The 16,170-nt window shown below is 46.5% G+C and overlaps 1 protein-coding gene and 1 pseudogene across 1 annotated transcript in view; one reads left to right on the top strand and one right to left on the bottom strand.

The window, feature by feature from the left end:
- The first annotated feature begins 348 nt into the window (after nt 1–348).
- On the top strand, nt 349–903 carry LOC121023106 (class I histocompatibility antigen, Gogo-B*0102 alpha chain-like; annotated as a pseudogene).
- A 12,818-nt stretch (nt 904–13,721) lies between these two features.
- Nucleotides 13,722–16,170, bottom strand: part of LOC121023105 (uncharacterized) — a 17,185-nt gene continuing 14,736 nt past the window's right edge. Inside the window, exon 4 of the mRNA XM_040464797.1 lies at nt 13,722–13,738. Coding sequence (XP_040320731.1) covers nt 13,722–13,738 — 17 coding nt within the window. The remainder of the gene's footprint in view (nt 13,739–16,170) is intronic.

Here is a 16,170-nt window from a genome sequence, read left to right as displayed (position 1 = left end):
CTCTTCCGTCCCACAAGCCCCCTCGTCCGTGCCCTCCCGGCCGCCACCCCGTAGGACCCGGGCCCCACGCCAAGAGGAGGGTCGGGAGGGGTCTCAGCCCCTCCGCGCCCACAGGCTCCCACTCCCTGAGGTATTTCCACACCGCGGTGTCCCGGCCGGGCCGCGGGGAGCCTGGGTACTTGGAAGTCGGCTACGTGGACGACACGCAGTTCGTGCGGTTCGACAGCGACACCCCGAGTTCGGTGATGGAGCCGCGGTTGCCGTGGGTGGACCAGGAGGGGCCGGAGTAGTGGGAGCAGCAGACGCAGAACTTCAGGACCCGCACACAAACTCTTCAAGTGAGGCTGAATGAATTGCGTGTCCACTACAGCCAGAGCAAGGCCGGTGAGCGACCTGGGCCCGGGTCCAGGTCACGACCCCCCGTCCCTACGGACGCGCCAAGGTCGCCCCGAGTGTCTGGGTCCTAGTGCCACGCTGAGTCTGCGCCCCACCCCCGTCCTGCGAATAGGTAAGAGCCCCTGGGGACTGTACTCGGTTTGGTTTTCAGTTTAGGCTGTAATGATTGCAGGTCCGGGAGGGGCCAGTGTCTCACACCTTCCAAAGGATGATAGGCTGCGACGTGGGGCCTGATGGGCACTGCCTCCGCCGTTACCTTCGTGAGGCCCACGACCGCGCGGATTACATCACCCTGAACCAGGACCTGCGCTCCTGGACCATGGCGGGACACCGCGCCGCACATCACCCGCTGCAAGTGGGAGGCAGCCGGTGAGGCGGAGCGCTACAGGTACTACCTGGAGGGCACGTGCATGGAGTGGTTCCTCAAGTATCTGGAGATGGGGAAGAAGACACTGCTGGAAGCAGATACAGGGACCACGAGGACTCCCTGATCTCCCATCCACTGCGGCTGGCTTTCCAGAGGAAGGGAAAATGGACTCAGTGTCAGAACAGCGCCCCTCCCACTGGTGGGAAGAGGGAGATCCGCCTCAGTGTATTCATATTCCTACTAGGGAGTGACTCCCTTAGAGGGCGATGAGGAACCCAGTCTCCTGGGTTGCAGATTGAGATCATCCCTGAAATTACCCACCAGCAGTTCCTTTGACCTGGGCAGCCACCTTGTGAACCATGATTTTTCTCTCAAGGCCTTGTTCTCCATCTGAGAACATCTTCGGGAGTCTGACTCTGTGTTTTCTGAGTTACTGACCCTCCACTGCAGTCACAAGACCATTAGAGTGTTCCCCATTTTAGACCTGCACACTCCTACCCTGGGCGCTCTCCCTGATTCTACATAATTCCACATCCTGAAGTCTAGGCTGGTCTCTGGCTCCTGTGCCTTTTCCTTCCAAACCAATTATCCTTTCCATTGTCGGGATGGTCATATGAAAGCAACCCAAAGTGTGATTTCTGATTCTTCTTCCTCATAACCCCCAAAAGACATATGACCCACCATCCCAAGAGGTCTCCCTGAGGTGCTGGGCCCCGGGCTTCTATCCTGCAGAGATCACCCTGACTTGGCAGCGTGATGGGGAGGCCCACACCCAGGACACAGAGCTTGTGGAGACCAGACCTACAGAAGATGGGACCTTCAGAAGTGGGCAGTTGTGGTGGTACCTTCTAGAGAAGAGCAGAGGTACACATGCCATGTGCAGCACAAGGGGCTGCCCAAGCCCACCACCTTGAGATGGAATAAGGAGGGTTTGGGGCAGAGCCTCTTCTCACAGAAAGTAGCTCTTCTGTAGAACATCAGCGAGGTCATGACCCAAGCCTAAAGTCTGGGCCCTTCACCTTCCTTTCCCTTCCCATGAACCGCCTCCTCAGCCCACCATCCCCATCATGGGCATTGTTGCTGGCCAGGTTCTCCTTGTGGTCACTGTAGCTGTGGCAGTTGGAGCTGTGATGTGGAGAAAGAAGCATTCAGGTAGAGAAAGGAGTTGGGAGGAATCGGAGTTTTCTTATCCCACTGGGAGGTTTCAAACCCCAGACTAAAGTTTGTCCTGCTTTGTTAATGAGATGTGTTTCCTCACTGTGTAGCCAATTACTCTTTAGACTTGTGCAAATGAAGACGTTTTTCACCTTTATATTCTGACGTTGGGGACCTGATCCCCAGCAGTTGAAGGTCAAGGGAAATTCCCTGATGTAGACAGACCTCCAGGAAGACAGTTGGTCCAGTGCTCCTATATATCCTTTTTTCATGCTTACCAATACAGCTGTGACTCTTCAGTAAGAATTTTGGAAACTTTGATTTGGTACAGGACTAGGGTATTCCTCTGGATACCATGGTCCAGTCTTCTCCCTGGTCTCTGACATGTTTTCTTCCCACAGGTGGAAAAGGAGGGTGCTAGTCACAGTCAAAGAGTATGGAGGGAGTGATCCTTGAGACCTTGGGTAGTGTAGATGGGACCCCATGGGATAGCTAATCCACCTCATAGCTCCTCCTTTAATCTCCTATGGGTTCTGACCACATCGTGTTTTTTTTATGCCAAATAGTAACAGTGCCCAGAGCTCTGGTGTGTCTCTCAGAACTCCTAAAGGTGAGACCCCGGAGGGCCTGAAATGGGGAGGGGTTGGGGCAGAGAGGACATGAGTGGGTTACGAGGATTCTTTGAGTGGGACATTATAAGCAAGTGATGGGCTGTTGAGATATAAACACTTACATGATTGACCTGAATTTGTTCATTATTTTCTTTCACAGTGTGAGCCAGCTGCCTTGTAGGGGACTGAGTGATGCAAGATTTGCTCACACTTCCACCTTTTTGACATCAAGAGCCCTGGACATTTCTATCTGCTAAAAATGTCTGAATGTGTCTGTGTTCCTATTAGCATAATGTGAAGAGGTGGGAAAATTGTCCCACTGCTATCCATCAGTGGGGGACCTCTCCCCAAACTGATCTGCTTTTCTGTTCCAGCAGAGATGGGACTGGGCATCTCTACCCCTGTCTTTAATTTTTCCGCCCTATTCTTGTCATATGGGACCGATTTCCTATTCTTGCCCACCCTGGTGCACCCTGTATAAAACTCTCTGCTAATCTGCAGAACAGACCACCATGGCCACCCGCTCCTGGAAGTCCTCCTCCCTCATAGTGGTGAGCTGCCCTTATTAGCATGAGCCAGGATACTTAAGACCATGTCCATGGTCCATGAACAGGGCAAGCAGAAAAAGGATGTTTCTCTCCTTTAAGGGCAACACGTACTACCTCATTCTGCTTCACCATAATGCCAGAAAATAGTCACACAGACAAAAGTCACCTCATGGGAGGAAAGTGAATGAAATCTATTTTTAATCTGAGTGACCCTGTACTCCTCTGAAATTCTATCCCTATGGAATAAGGATCATTTCTGCTTTACTTAAAATTTTTTTTAAATCACAAATGACAGAATTGTCATTATCAGTATCTTAATATCAATAGCAAATCTTCAACCAGATTTGTATGCTAACAGTGGGGCAGTCTCAGAATATATTGGTAATTGAGAAATGATGCAGATGGTATATTTGGTAAAATACCACGTGCTAAAATGGAATTTCTCTCTATGTAACTGTGGAAACTGGTAACAACCGTTATGTCTAGGGAGAGAATTAGAATTATGGATGGGGGCGCCTGGGTGGCGCAGTCGGTTAAGCGTCCGACTTCAGCCAGGTCACGATCTCGCGGTCCGTGAGTTCGAGCCCCGCGCCGGGCTCTGGGCTGATGGCTCAGAGCCTGGAGCCTGTTTCCGATTCTGTGTCTCCCTCTCTCTCTCTGCCCCTCCCCTGTTCATGCTCTGTCTCTCTCTGTCCCAAAAATAAATAAACGTTGAAAAAAAAAATTAAAAAAAAAAAAAAGAATTATGGATGGCATGGAGGAGGAAATTTACTGCTCACTCTATATACTCTTTTATGTTACATAAAGTTTTCAAACGTTGTGCATGTATCAGTCAAATGAAATAAATTTTGAATTACCAAAGATAGTCCCACTTTTTTCAGAAATGTATTAGGCATATTAGGCAGTAGCTGTCTAGCAGTCTGGTAGGCCTCAGTGAGAGAAACATGAAGGAATTCACACTGGGGTGAATAACCTAGTAAATGCAACTAGTATAACAAGTTCTGGGGAAACAGAATCCAGACAGAAGCTTATTGAGTGCCTACTGTGGCCCAGGTGTTGTGCCACATGCTAGGGACATAAAGAAGATGTAGGTACATACCTTTGTGACCTAAATGTCTCCTGCTGATGAGCTTCTGTGGCAATACCTGACTTTCTAGGAACCCTCCTACCATGGCTTATCCCTGTGTAGGACAGAGCTGACATTTGGAAAGAGAATCTTTGCCCATTTGACCCAAAAATTAGTGGAAAGGTTTACTTAGAGAATACTAATTTCCTAATGTAACTGACTCACCAATACAAGAGAAAATCACGAAGAAATAACCTGGATGAAGGGAAAGAAATGAACAAAATAGAATCACAAGAAGTGACTTTGTGGGATCCCACATGAGGTAGGGTGGAAGAAATAGTGGGAGACGAGGATTTCTCTGGCAGCATAACACAGGAAAGGAAAAAAAAAAAGGTTCAGTTTAGTGATGGTGCTTTCCTAGGGTTTAGAAGGTCTGAAAAGTGAAGGGGGAAATGATTAGAGAGGACGACCTGCCAGGTGCAACAAAGTTGAGACAGGCCTTTCCAAATCACAGTATGAATCTTGTATCTAGGACCTTGCTTTGATAACACAGCTCAGCTCTGCAGATCATCTTGTCCAACATGGAACCTGGAGTTATAATCTTGGTCAAAGATTGTGCAGTCTGGGCGCCTGGGTGGCTGAGTCAGTTGAGTGTCCGACTTCAGCTCAGGTCATGATCTCGCAGTCTGTGAGTTCGAGCCCCGCATCAGGCTCTGTGCTGACAGCTGAGAGCCTGGAGCCTGCTTCAGATTCTGTGTCTCCCTCTCTCTCTGCCCCTTCCCCGCTCATGCTCTGTCTCTCTCTGTCAAAAATAAATAAACATTAAAAAAAAAAAAAAAAGGTTGTGCAACCCGTGTATGAACACATCCAGTTCAGAGACTGTGCTACCCTCCATTTCTGTCATCTGTCACCTGGAACATCCCCATACAGATTATAATAAGGCCCAATGGTCTCCACCTCCTGGTCCACATGGCCTTGTGGAATCTCCTCCCAATTTGTGTGGGCAAGACCTGGAATCATCTTCTAACCAATAAGATGTGGCAGTGGTGATGCTGGATCTAAAAATTGGATCATGACTTCCAGCTTGCCAGCTGACTCTCTACTGTCTTCTCAACTTGCAAACTTTGCTGAGGCAAGCAGCTATGTTGGAAAGACAGAAACTGAGGTCAGCATCCCGCCTACATCCAGCAAGACACTGAGGCCCCCAGCCCACCAGCCCACAAGGAATAACTCCATTCTCCCCCTAAGGTAGCTCTTCCCTTTCTTGAAGACAGACATCCTTTCTCTTTACAACATGAACGTCAAGTTCTTTCCTCTCACACCATTGAGGAGGCCCCAGAAGGGAGCAGTAGGCAGGGTGGGAGGAAGTGCCATGAGCAGGGGTGAGGCTAGACTTTGCCTCACCTCTCACCTTGGAGAGCAGGTATTACCAGAGAGTCACTTAGAAACAGAGAAGTTAAGGGCAGCAGGGATTGGAAGGACATGAGTGATCATGCCAGTGTCTCTCAGAGGGCTGTACTTTCAAACAGGGCTGTACTTTCGATCTGTGAATAAAACAGTGATGGAGAAACTCTGCCCTCCCATGGCTGGTCTTCCCCCCTCAGCATTGTGGACAGCACACCTCACAGCTCAGATGCAGACACCACTGATTGCCTACAGCCTAGATGTAACCCTCCATTCCTGCCACCTCCAGCAAACACACTCCATCAGCTAATGTAGAACCAACTCTCCTGTCACTTCAAACCCCATGGACTTATCAGTAGGTACAGTGAAAAACACATACTCCCGATAAGACTCAGTGCTAGAGAAGAAGCTAGCAGAACCACAGAATAAGGCTGTTAAGGTGACCCTTAATGAGCCGGATGAACAGTGTGCAGAAGCCAAAAACAAAAAACAAAAAAACAAAAACAGCACTTGGGCTTAGCAGCCTGACCATTTTGTAGAATCATGGCTCAGCCAACTGAGTCACTCAACCTCTGAGTGCCCTCGCTTTCCTTGCCTATAAAATGGGGTTGATAACTTTCCCCATCTTGTAGGGCTATTAGGAGGTTTTAAATTATTCAATTCATGACATCCCTTAAAACAGTGTGTGACACTTTTATTAAGTACAACCCAGGAAGTAAGAGTCCCACCAATTTAGCTCCTGTTTTCTTCTTCCTACTATGACAAGTACCAGTTCTCCCCATCACTCATCACCCTGAGCCCCTCTCATGTGCTGCAGATGGAAAGCTGTTCTGCCACTTCTAACCCATAGGGTGGGGATAAGGCAACCATGAAATGGCCAGGGTGGACACAAGAGTGTGAAGAATTCTCAGAGTGTGGGGGATAAGCTTAGGACTCCCCCGGGCCTACACCAATGGGTTAACAAAGCACAAAGAAACACAAAGTCATAAAATGCTCACACCCAAGTTTGGGTAACCAGATTGGCACTCCAAGAATAGGGAGGCACAAAGGTGCCAAGAATAGGGAGGTGCAAAGGCACCCCAAAATAGGGAGGGGGTGCTGAACCCCCCAAAATAGAGGCAAGTCCTGAAATAGAATCAGCACAAAGGTGCCCAATACATAGGAATAACAAGATTAGATATTCAGGGTGAAAGCACCCCAAGTTTAGTACTACAGCAGAAAGCTGCTTTCATAGGAAAATAGGGCCAGGGCAGGTAAATTGGTGAACTGGACTTTGGACCACAGAGCTGCAGGCAAAGCAGCCCAGAGCAGAGATGGTTAACAAAAGAATAGGAGTCTTGTCAACCCTGAGGTTATTCCCCCTGTCTGTCTCATCCCCTAGGCTGGCAAAGATAAATAGGAATGGCACCTCCTGTCTGCTCTTAACAACCATCTACCCATCTGCCCGGCGCCTGGAATTTGTTTTATATTGACCCAAACCCCAAACACTGTATATCTTCAAAATCCCCTTTCCCTCCCTCACATCCACAAGTTAATGTTCCTAGTTTATTTTGTCTCTTTGTGCATGCCCATCACGTTTGCAAGCCTTCTGATCTGAATAAATACGGGGCAAGGACCCTTATTCGGGGCTCTTGTCTTTTTCCTGGACATTAGCCATCTCTCTTTTTAATTCTGTGTCTGCTCTTAAAGAGAACTTTAGACTTAGAGTCTACGACATCAGAGCAATGCTCAAACACACACAGGTACACATATACATACAAACACACGTACATGCTTGTATATGCTCACACACATCTATACAAACCTCCACACAAATACCCATACACATTTCAACGGGATTGTGAACCCACCCAAACAGACACACACACACACACACACACACACACACACACACACACACACACATAACACCCTCCCTTCACATTTGCCAATTCAATTAGGGCCAGGTTCACTCCCACTTCATCTTTTTAAAATATTTAGGATCTTGAGTGAGAAGGACATGGGAATTTTCATCCCACCAGAAAGAGACCTACTTCCCAGGAACTCAGGTACTTTCTGGATCTCATCCATGTCTGCTCTGGAACCCTCCTAAATGAAGGAGCAGGAGATATGAAGTTAGATCGAAATCCTGGAATGCAGAGGCAACCACATGCATTACCCACCTGGTTTTGGGGCTTTGGGGGTCCAGCAGTCTCCAGCCTCCCACCTTCTTCTAGCTGCCCTCCCACCAGCCCTGAGGCCCCCCCCCCGCCCCCCCCCCCCCCCCAGGTTTTGCTTCACAGAAGGATGTCTCCATATTTCCTTCAGAATTAATAGGAACAGGAGTTTCCAATGCATCCTGGGGTTAGAGAGTTCTAGATCGGAATGAAGAAACCTAGACCTCTTCCCCAAAGAGTTCTTGTTGTTCTAGAGCATGCCTCTAGCAACTATACTTCCAACAATCTAAACTGCTGTTCAAACAATCCCAACGACGAGAGCACCAAGGAGAACCCAGTCAGCAGATGCTGCTTAATGAGCATGGTGGGCTGGGAAGATGGATCTGAGGAGGAAAGGAAAAGTGAGGGGTGTCTCTGTGCCCTGCCTCTGCTGAAAGCCTCTAGAAGGGCTCCTGTTACCCTGATATGTGGCTCCACTCCTAATCTCCTTCCTTACCCTATCTCATGGTGATGGGCTCAGGCAGCCCCTCATGCTGCACATGGCATGTGTATCTCTGCTCATCTCAAGAAAGCAACACAATGGCCACCACTTCTGGATGGTTCCATCCCCTTCGGCCTGGTCTCCACAAGCTCTCTGTCTTGGGTCTGGTGCTCCCCGGCACACTTCCAGGTCAGAGTGATATTTGCAGGGCAGAAGCCCAGGGCACAGAGCACCTCAGGGTGATGTTGCAGTTTGGGGGAGGGGGTGGATCACATGTATTCTGGGAGGGTAGAGAAGACAAAACAGGGAGGGCTAAGGCAAGGGCTTCTTAAAAAGCATGTACTCCAAAGACCAAGATGCCATAACTCCTCATGGTTTATGTCTCCTACCAGGGTCAGACAGGGAGTGTTCCCTATCTGGGGGTAGAAGGAGCCAACACTGGTGAGACCAGGGCCCACAACAAGGGGGTGGGAACCCATTCTGACATTTTCCCCCAAAGTAAGAGCCTTTTTCAAAGACTCTCTACCCTCTAATGAAGCCTATAACTAAATATTTCTAGATAAATATTTATAGGTACTAATCCACAAACCCAGAGCCCTGTGGTCTCCTGAGAGTACTTTCACCCAGGGTGGGCCTAAGAAGAGTGTGTGACATGGCACTGCCCAGGGGACTCAGGGTGGGGTGGCTGTCCTCAGCGCATGGGCCCCATTCTTCCCAGACTGTATATCTTATGTCCCTGTATTTGATTACTTCTCAGGCACCCCCCCCACCCCGCACTGGTCTGGAGACATTCTAAAATGTTTGTTCATTCTGCGTCAACGATATTAGATGCAAATCATGTTCAAAAGCTGTATGAAAGTTTAAAGTGCTAAGCACATTCTGTCAGTGCTCAAAATTCAACGAAAATCATTAGCAATACTAAAAAAAGGTTTGGGGGCACCTGGGTGGCTCAGTCGGTTAAGCATCCGACTTTGGCTCAGGTTATGATCTCATGGTTTGTGGGTTCAAACCCCACGTCAGCCTCTGTGCTGACAGCTCAGAGCCTGGAGCCTGCTTCAGATTCTGTGTCTCCTTCTGCCTCTGTCCTTCCCCCACTCACACTCTGTGTCTCTCTCCCTCTCAAAAAATAAACATTATAAATAAACAAACAAACAAGTAAATAAATAATGTTTGAAGAATGCTATAAATTAGCTTCACACAGTAAAGTCTTTGAAATAGTAAAATTCCTATAATAATATTTACAGTGTTGATAAAAGGAACAAACATTCAAAAAGAACAATCAGATGTTAGTATTATCTGGGTGCCTGGGTGACTCAATCAGGCGTCCAGCTCTTGATTTTGGTATAGGTCACGATCTCACAGTCCTGAAATCAACCAAGTCCCACATCAGGCTCTGCGTTGGGCATGGAGCCTACTGAAGATTCTCCCTCTCCGGGGAGCCTGAGTGGCTCACTTGGTTGAGCATCCAACTCTTGATTTCAGCTCAGGTTATGATCTCACAGTTCATGGGATAGAGCCGCACATCAGGCTCCATGCGATCAGCATGGAGCCTGCTTGGGATCCTCTCTCTCCCTCTCATTTGGTCCCTAACCCCACTCAAAAAGGAATAAACTTAAAAAAATTCTTTCTCCCTCATCTTCTGCCCCTCCCCAAACTGCGTGCACATGCATGCATTCTCTCTCAAGAGAAAAAGATAGTTATTATCTACTGTGCAATTAAGCAAAGCATTTTACATGGAAACAAAGGCTTTAACACGATTGTAAGTAGTGTATATCACTGCAGTCTCTATTAATGGCTCTGACAGTTGCAAACCATATATCTACCATAGTAAGAGAAATATTTGGAAAACTTAGATATCTAAGCAATAAATCATTATCAATGAGAGGAGTTAAGATGGCAGAGTAGGGAGACCATAAGTTTGCCTCATCTCTCAAACACAGCTAGATAAATACCAAATGATTCTGAACACCCAAGAAGTCGATAAGGATTAAGATAGCAAAAATGCACAATTAGAGGTGAAAAAACTGCCACATCATGGAAGATAGGAGCTACAGAAATTTTATTTAGGGGAGAGAAAAGCTGCAGGTACTGGGATAAAGGGAGCCCTGATCATGAAGATAGGAGAGAGAGAGAGAGAGAGAGAGAGAGAGAGAGAGAGAGAGAGAAAGTGCGAGCATGTAATTGCATAAGAAAAACTCTTCCCCAAAACCACTAAATGGGGAAATGAGACGGGCGGACAGCCACAAGTTTTTATAAACAGCTGAATGCCGTCTGAAGTTTTGGAGATCCATGCCATCACCAAGATCATGCCTGGCAGGCTTGGTGGTGCTCCCATACTCCCATGGGGAAGGAGAGGGGAGACCTGGGAGCAGACAGCGTGTTCTGAAGGTCCCCTGGGTTGCACGGGGAAGCTGTTCCCCTGTGTGGAGTGCATTTGGGAGAGGCATTTCCAGAGGCAAAAGACCTAGCAGGCACCAATGAGCTGCCCCATTCATTAACATAGGAACAGGAATGCTGGCTGAGAGCAACAAGCCTTGGTGCTGACTTTCTGCTGTGCTTTACCATAAATTCTGAGCTGCTGCATGGTAACATAACCGATTTCTGGGAGAAGCCAGTGCCAGCCATAGCTCAGCAAGGCACTCCCCCACAGAATTAGTGTGGGTCCATGCTGCACAGATTTCTAAAATATGGAGTGAAACCCTGCTGTGAATCTGAGCTAAAAGACAGGAGTGGGGTGAAACACAGAAGTGGTGTGCAGTCTTGCAGGCAGACAGCTCTGACCAATGCAGGGTGAAGGCAGGGATTTGGCAGAAGCTGGGGAAATAAGAGAGGTGATTGTTTGCTCTTCTGTGAGGGCTTTCTGAAGAGTGGTGGGCACCAGCTTTCTGCTTCTGGGTCATGAGAACAGGGCGAGGACATTTTCACCCAGCCCAACAGCACTGACCTACTTCAATGAGCAAAAGACCACCACCAAGTGGACACTGAGGCCACCTGCACCCTACAGGGGCCATCTCCACTAGAGCAAGACTGCCTGAGAATCAGCATAGCAGGCCCACAACCAGACGACCAGCACAAACCATTCCCACACACCAAACAGACCATAGAGTGCTGCAAAGCTTCAGCTCTAGGGGAAATAGATCTAGCTTCTCTTCTTTTTTTGTTTTGTTTGTTTTGTCCCTTGGGAATCAGAAAAGGCGATTTTTAAATATTTTAAAATTGTGGGTTTTTTTAGACTTGCCTTTTTTTAACAAGCAGACTAAAACACACCTAGAATCTAGGTACCTTTTTTTTTTTTTTACCTTGACAATATGACAAGATGGAGGAATTCACCCCAATGTCAACGAAGTGGGTACAGAGGGAACATACCTCAATATAATAAATGCCATATGTGACAAACCCACATCTAACATACTGAATGGTGAAAAACTGAGAGCTTTTCACCTAAGATCAGGAACAAGGCACCTTTATTCAACAACTACTGGAAGACCTAGCCACAGCATTTAGACAAGAAAAAGAAATAAGAGGTATACAAATTGGTAAGGAAGAAGTAAAACTGTCACTATTTGCAAATGACATGATACCATATATAGAAAAACCTAACTATCAGAGTACATGAGTTCAGTAAAGTTGTAGGATATAAAATCAACATACAGAAAATGTTACATTTCCACACAATAATAATGAAGTAGCACAGGGCAGAGTAGAATGGGGACCCTGAGCTTGTCTCATCTCTGAAACACAGCTAGATCAACATCAAACCATTTTGAACATCTAGGAAATTGACCTGAGGACTAATGCAACAATCTGCATAATTTGAGCAAGAGAACTTGGCAGGCACATGGTGTGGAGAGGTGAACTGGGGAAAAAAGCTGTGGTGCTCCAGAGGGTAGGGAGCTGTTTTCAGAGAGAGGACAGAGAAAGAGAAAAGAGTACAGAGTGCAGTACATCAGGATCGCACAATAAAAATACTGCCCCTGAAAGTAGCTGGAGAGAAAGAGAGTGAAAACACTAACAGGGGACTGGACAAGAAACCTGTTCCTCAAAATCATTGATGGGGAGAAAGGAGAGAGTTTCAACACCTCCAGTTTCTATAAACAGTGGAGCACAGAGTCTGAAGTTTCAGAGCTCAGTGCCTGGCGGTATTCCAGCAAGGAAGCAGAGTGAAATCCCTGGGAGCAGGCAGTGAGGTCTGAGAATTCCCTGTGCCATACAGGGAGAAGAGGTTCCCCTGGTTGAGTGCATTTGGTAAAAGCAATACGGCCTCCCAGCAGGCAAAAGTCCAAACAGACCTCGGAGGGCTGCCACATTACCGGATATTGGGACAAAGATGCCAGCTAAGTGCAGCAAAACCTGTTGTGTGCCATCTGTGGGTTGTGATTTACTATGAACTGTCAGCCTCTGTTGCTGCAGGATCATGAGAACATTTTCTGGGACGAGTTGGTACCTGGCCATTGCTCAGTCAGACCTTCCCCCAGAGAATCAGTGTAGGTCCCAGCCAAATGTGGTGGTGGGGGGGTGGGGGTTCATCTCTGAAGTGTGTAGTTTTGAAACACAGGCCCATTCGAGATAAAACTCAGGAGGGAGGCACCGCCTGGCAGGCAGACAGCTTAGGCAATTACAGGGTAAAGACAAGGAGCAGATGGAAACCTGAGACAAAGAAGGGGTGCTTGATTGTGCATCTGTGAAAGCTCGAAATTCCTGAACTGGTGACTAGAGAGCAGGGCAAAGACATTTTCACCTCTAGCACACCCATACTAATTGACCCCAGGGAGCTAAGCAGCACCAAGTGGAAAACAGAACTGTTAAACCAAACCCCACCCATCTGTGCCATCCAGGCACATTCCTTAGGAGACCAACACAAATACAGACTTTTGTGTACTACAAAATTTCAGTTCTAGGGAAACTGGAGCTAGCTTCATTTGGGTTTCATTTTGTTTGCTTGTTCATTGGTTAGATTTCATTGCTTCTGTTTTTATGTTAATTTTTTTCTTTCTCTTCTTTTTCGTTCTTGGTTACAGAGAAGCAAATTTTTATATTTATTTTATTTTGTCCTATTTTATTATTTAAAAATTTTTTAATTTTTAAATTTTTTAAAACTTTTTTCTTTTCTTCTTTTCCTCTTTTCTATCAAGCTTCTCTCAACAAGCAGACTGAAACACATCTAGAATCTAGATTCTTTTACCTGATTTGGCTTTGTTTTAATATTTTAATTTCAACTCTTTACTTTATTAATTTTTTTCTTCCTCCAAAATGAATAGGAGGAATTCACCCTACAAGAAAGAACATGGAGAAATGACAGCCAGGGATTTAATCAATACAAATAGAAGTATGATGTCTAAACTAAAATTTAGAACCATGATTAAATAATACTAGCTGGGAGGCACCTGAGTGACTTGGTGGTTAAGCATCTGACTTCAACTCAGGTCATGATCTCATCACAGTAGGTGGGTTCATAACCCGCATCAGGCTCTGTGTTGACAGTGCAAAGACGAGTCTGCTTCAAGTTCTGTGTCTCCCTCTCACAACCCGTGCCCCACTCAGGCTCTGTCTCTCTCTCTCAGAAATTAAAAAAAAAAAAAAATTAAAAGGCAGGGGGTGGGGTGAAGATGGCAGAACAGCATGTAAGGTTTTTTTTGCATCTCTCAATCCTGAAATGCAGCCGTATCAACACTAAACCATCTTGCACCCCTAGAAAACTGTTTTGAGGATTAGCACAACAATCTGCACAACCTAAACCACAGAACTTGGCAGAAACATGGTGTGGAGAGGTGAACTGGGGGGAGAGAGAAGCCGGGGACGGCAAGGAGCTTTTTTGCTTGTGGAGAGAGAACAGAGACAGGGGGAATACGGGAAAGCATCCCCCTGCCTCCCCCTGCAAAGCAGCTGGAGAGAAAAGAAAGAGCACACAAGGGACTGGACAAAAAAGGGAGAAAGGAGAAAGGAGAGGGTTTAAATTCCATTAAGACTCTATAAACAGGGGCAGTGCAGAGTCTGAAACTCTGCAGCTCAATACCTAGCAGTGCTCTGGTGGAAAGGGCAAATCCCCAGGAGCAGACAGCAAGGTCCAAGGGGTCCTCAGGCCACACGGGGAGAGGCAGTTCCCCTGCTGGGAGGATATTTGGTAGAGGCTGTGGAGGTCCCAGCCAAAGGTCCCAGCAGACCCTGGAGAACAACCATATTCATTGGTGCTGGAACAAGGACATTAAGGGAGAAGCCTGGTGCCAGATGTGTGTGGGATTCCTGAAATGCTGCTGCTACACGATCATGTGAACTTTTTCTGGGGCGGGGCACCCAACTGTGGTCTCTGAGCATCAGCAGCAGCATGGTCCTGTGAACGTTCCTGGGGGCAGGTGGGCACCTGGCCATTACTCAGTGAGACCCTCCCCCTTTGATCCATTCTGAGCCACAAAGTGAGGGGTTGGGAAACACAGCTGCATCTAGGATAAAACTCAGGAGGGAGGTGCTACCTGGCAGCGGGATGGCTTGGTCACGGATAGTGTAAAAGTGGGGAGTGGACAGAAACCAGAGACAAAGAGGGGTGCTAGACTGTCAGTTGGGAAAGCACAGATTTCTGGTAGGAGAGACTGGGTAGCTGGGTGACACCATTTTCACCCCTCCTGCACATGCGCATACATGCCTACACCCTCTACAACAATCCACCCCAGTAAGCTAAGCAGCACCATCTAGAGGAGAATGGAGCCATTACACTCAACCCTGCCCAACTGGGCCAACCTCACTCTTCAGAAACACCGCAAGTCTCTCCGCCTGCTTAGTTTAAGGACTATAACGTACTTCATAGTTTGACTTCTAGGGGAAACTGATGTAATTTCAATCATATTTCAGTCTGTTTGCTGGTCCATCTATTCAATTTTTTCTTTTTCTTATTCTTGAATACAGAAGGAGAAAAAATTTACTTTCATTTTCCATTTTTATTAAAAAGATTTTTAATTTTTTACTATTTTATTATTTTGTGAATTTCTTAAATATGATTTTACTTCCATAATTTCATTTTATTCTATGTGGGTGTATTCATTTTTTCAAATTTTCAAATGTTTTCTTTCTTTTTTTTCTTATTTTCCCTTTTTTCTCTAGCCTATCAAGCTACTTTCAACAACCAGACCAAAAGACACCTAAGATCTAGCAGCCTTTGATTTTTTTGTGTTGTTTTAAATTTTTTAATTTTTTTTTAACATTTATTTTTTGAGACAGAGAGAGACAGAGTGTGAACAGGGGAAGGTCAGAGAAAGAGGGAGACAGAGAATCTGAAACAGGCTCCAGGCTCTGAGCTGTCAGCACAGAGCCCGACAAGGGGCTCGAACCCACGGACCGGGAGATCATGACCTGAGCCGAAGTCAGACGCTTAACCGGCTGAGCCACCCAGGCGCCCCTAAATTTTTTAATTTTAACATTTTACCTTATTAATTCCTTTTCTTCCTTCAAAATGACAAAACAAAGGAATTAAGCCCAAAAGAAAGAACAGGAAGAAATGACAGCCAGGGACTTAACACAGATACAAGCAAGATGTGTAAACCAGAATTCAGAACCACAATAATATGAATAGTAGCTGGGGTAAAAAATAGATTAGAATCCCTTTTGTGGAGACAAAAAAAAAAAAGTAAAAGCTATTCAGGATAAAATAAAAAATGCTATAACTGAGCTATAATCTCGAACAGATGCCATGGTGGCAAGGATGGATGAAGCAGAACAGAGAATCAGTGATATAGAGGACAAACTTATGGAGAACATTGAAGCACAAAAAAAGGGGAAACTAAGGCAAAAGAGCATGATTTAAGAATTAGAGAAATCAGTGACTCATTAAAAAGGAACAACATCAGAATCATAGGGGTCCCAGAAGAGGAAGAGAGAAAGAAAGGGGTAGAAGGTTTATGTGAGCAAATCACAGTGGAAAACTTTCCTAATCTGGGGAAAGACACAGACATCAAAACCCAGGAAGCACAGAGGACTCCCCTAAGATTCAACAAAAAC

Source organism: Herpailurus yagouaroundi, unplaced genomic scaffold (assembly GCF_014898765.1).
Source record: "Herpailurus yagouaroundi ecotype Mexico unplaced genomic scaffold, PumYag 511, whole genome shotgun sequence".
Lineage (NCBI taxonomy): Eukaryota > Metazoa > Chordata > Mammalia > Carnivora > Felidae > Herpailurus > Herpailurus yagouaroundi.
This window is presented reverse-complemented; position numbering and strand designations above follow the sequence as displayed.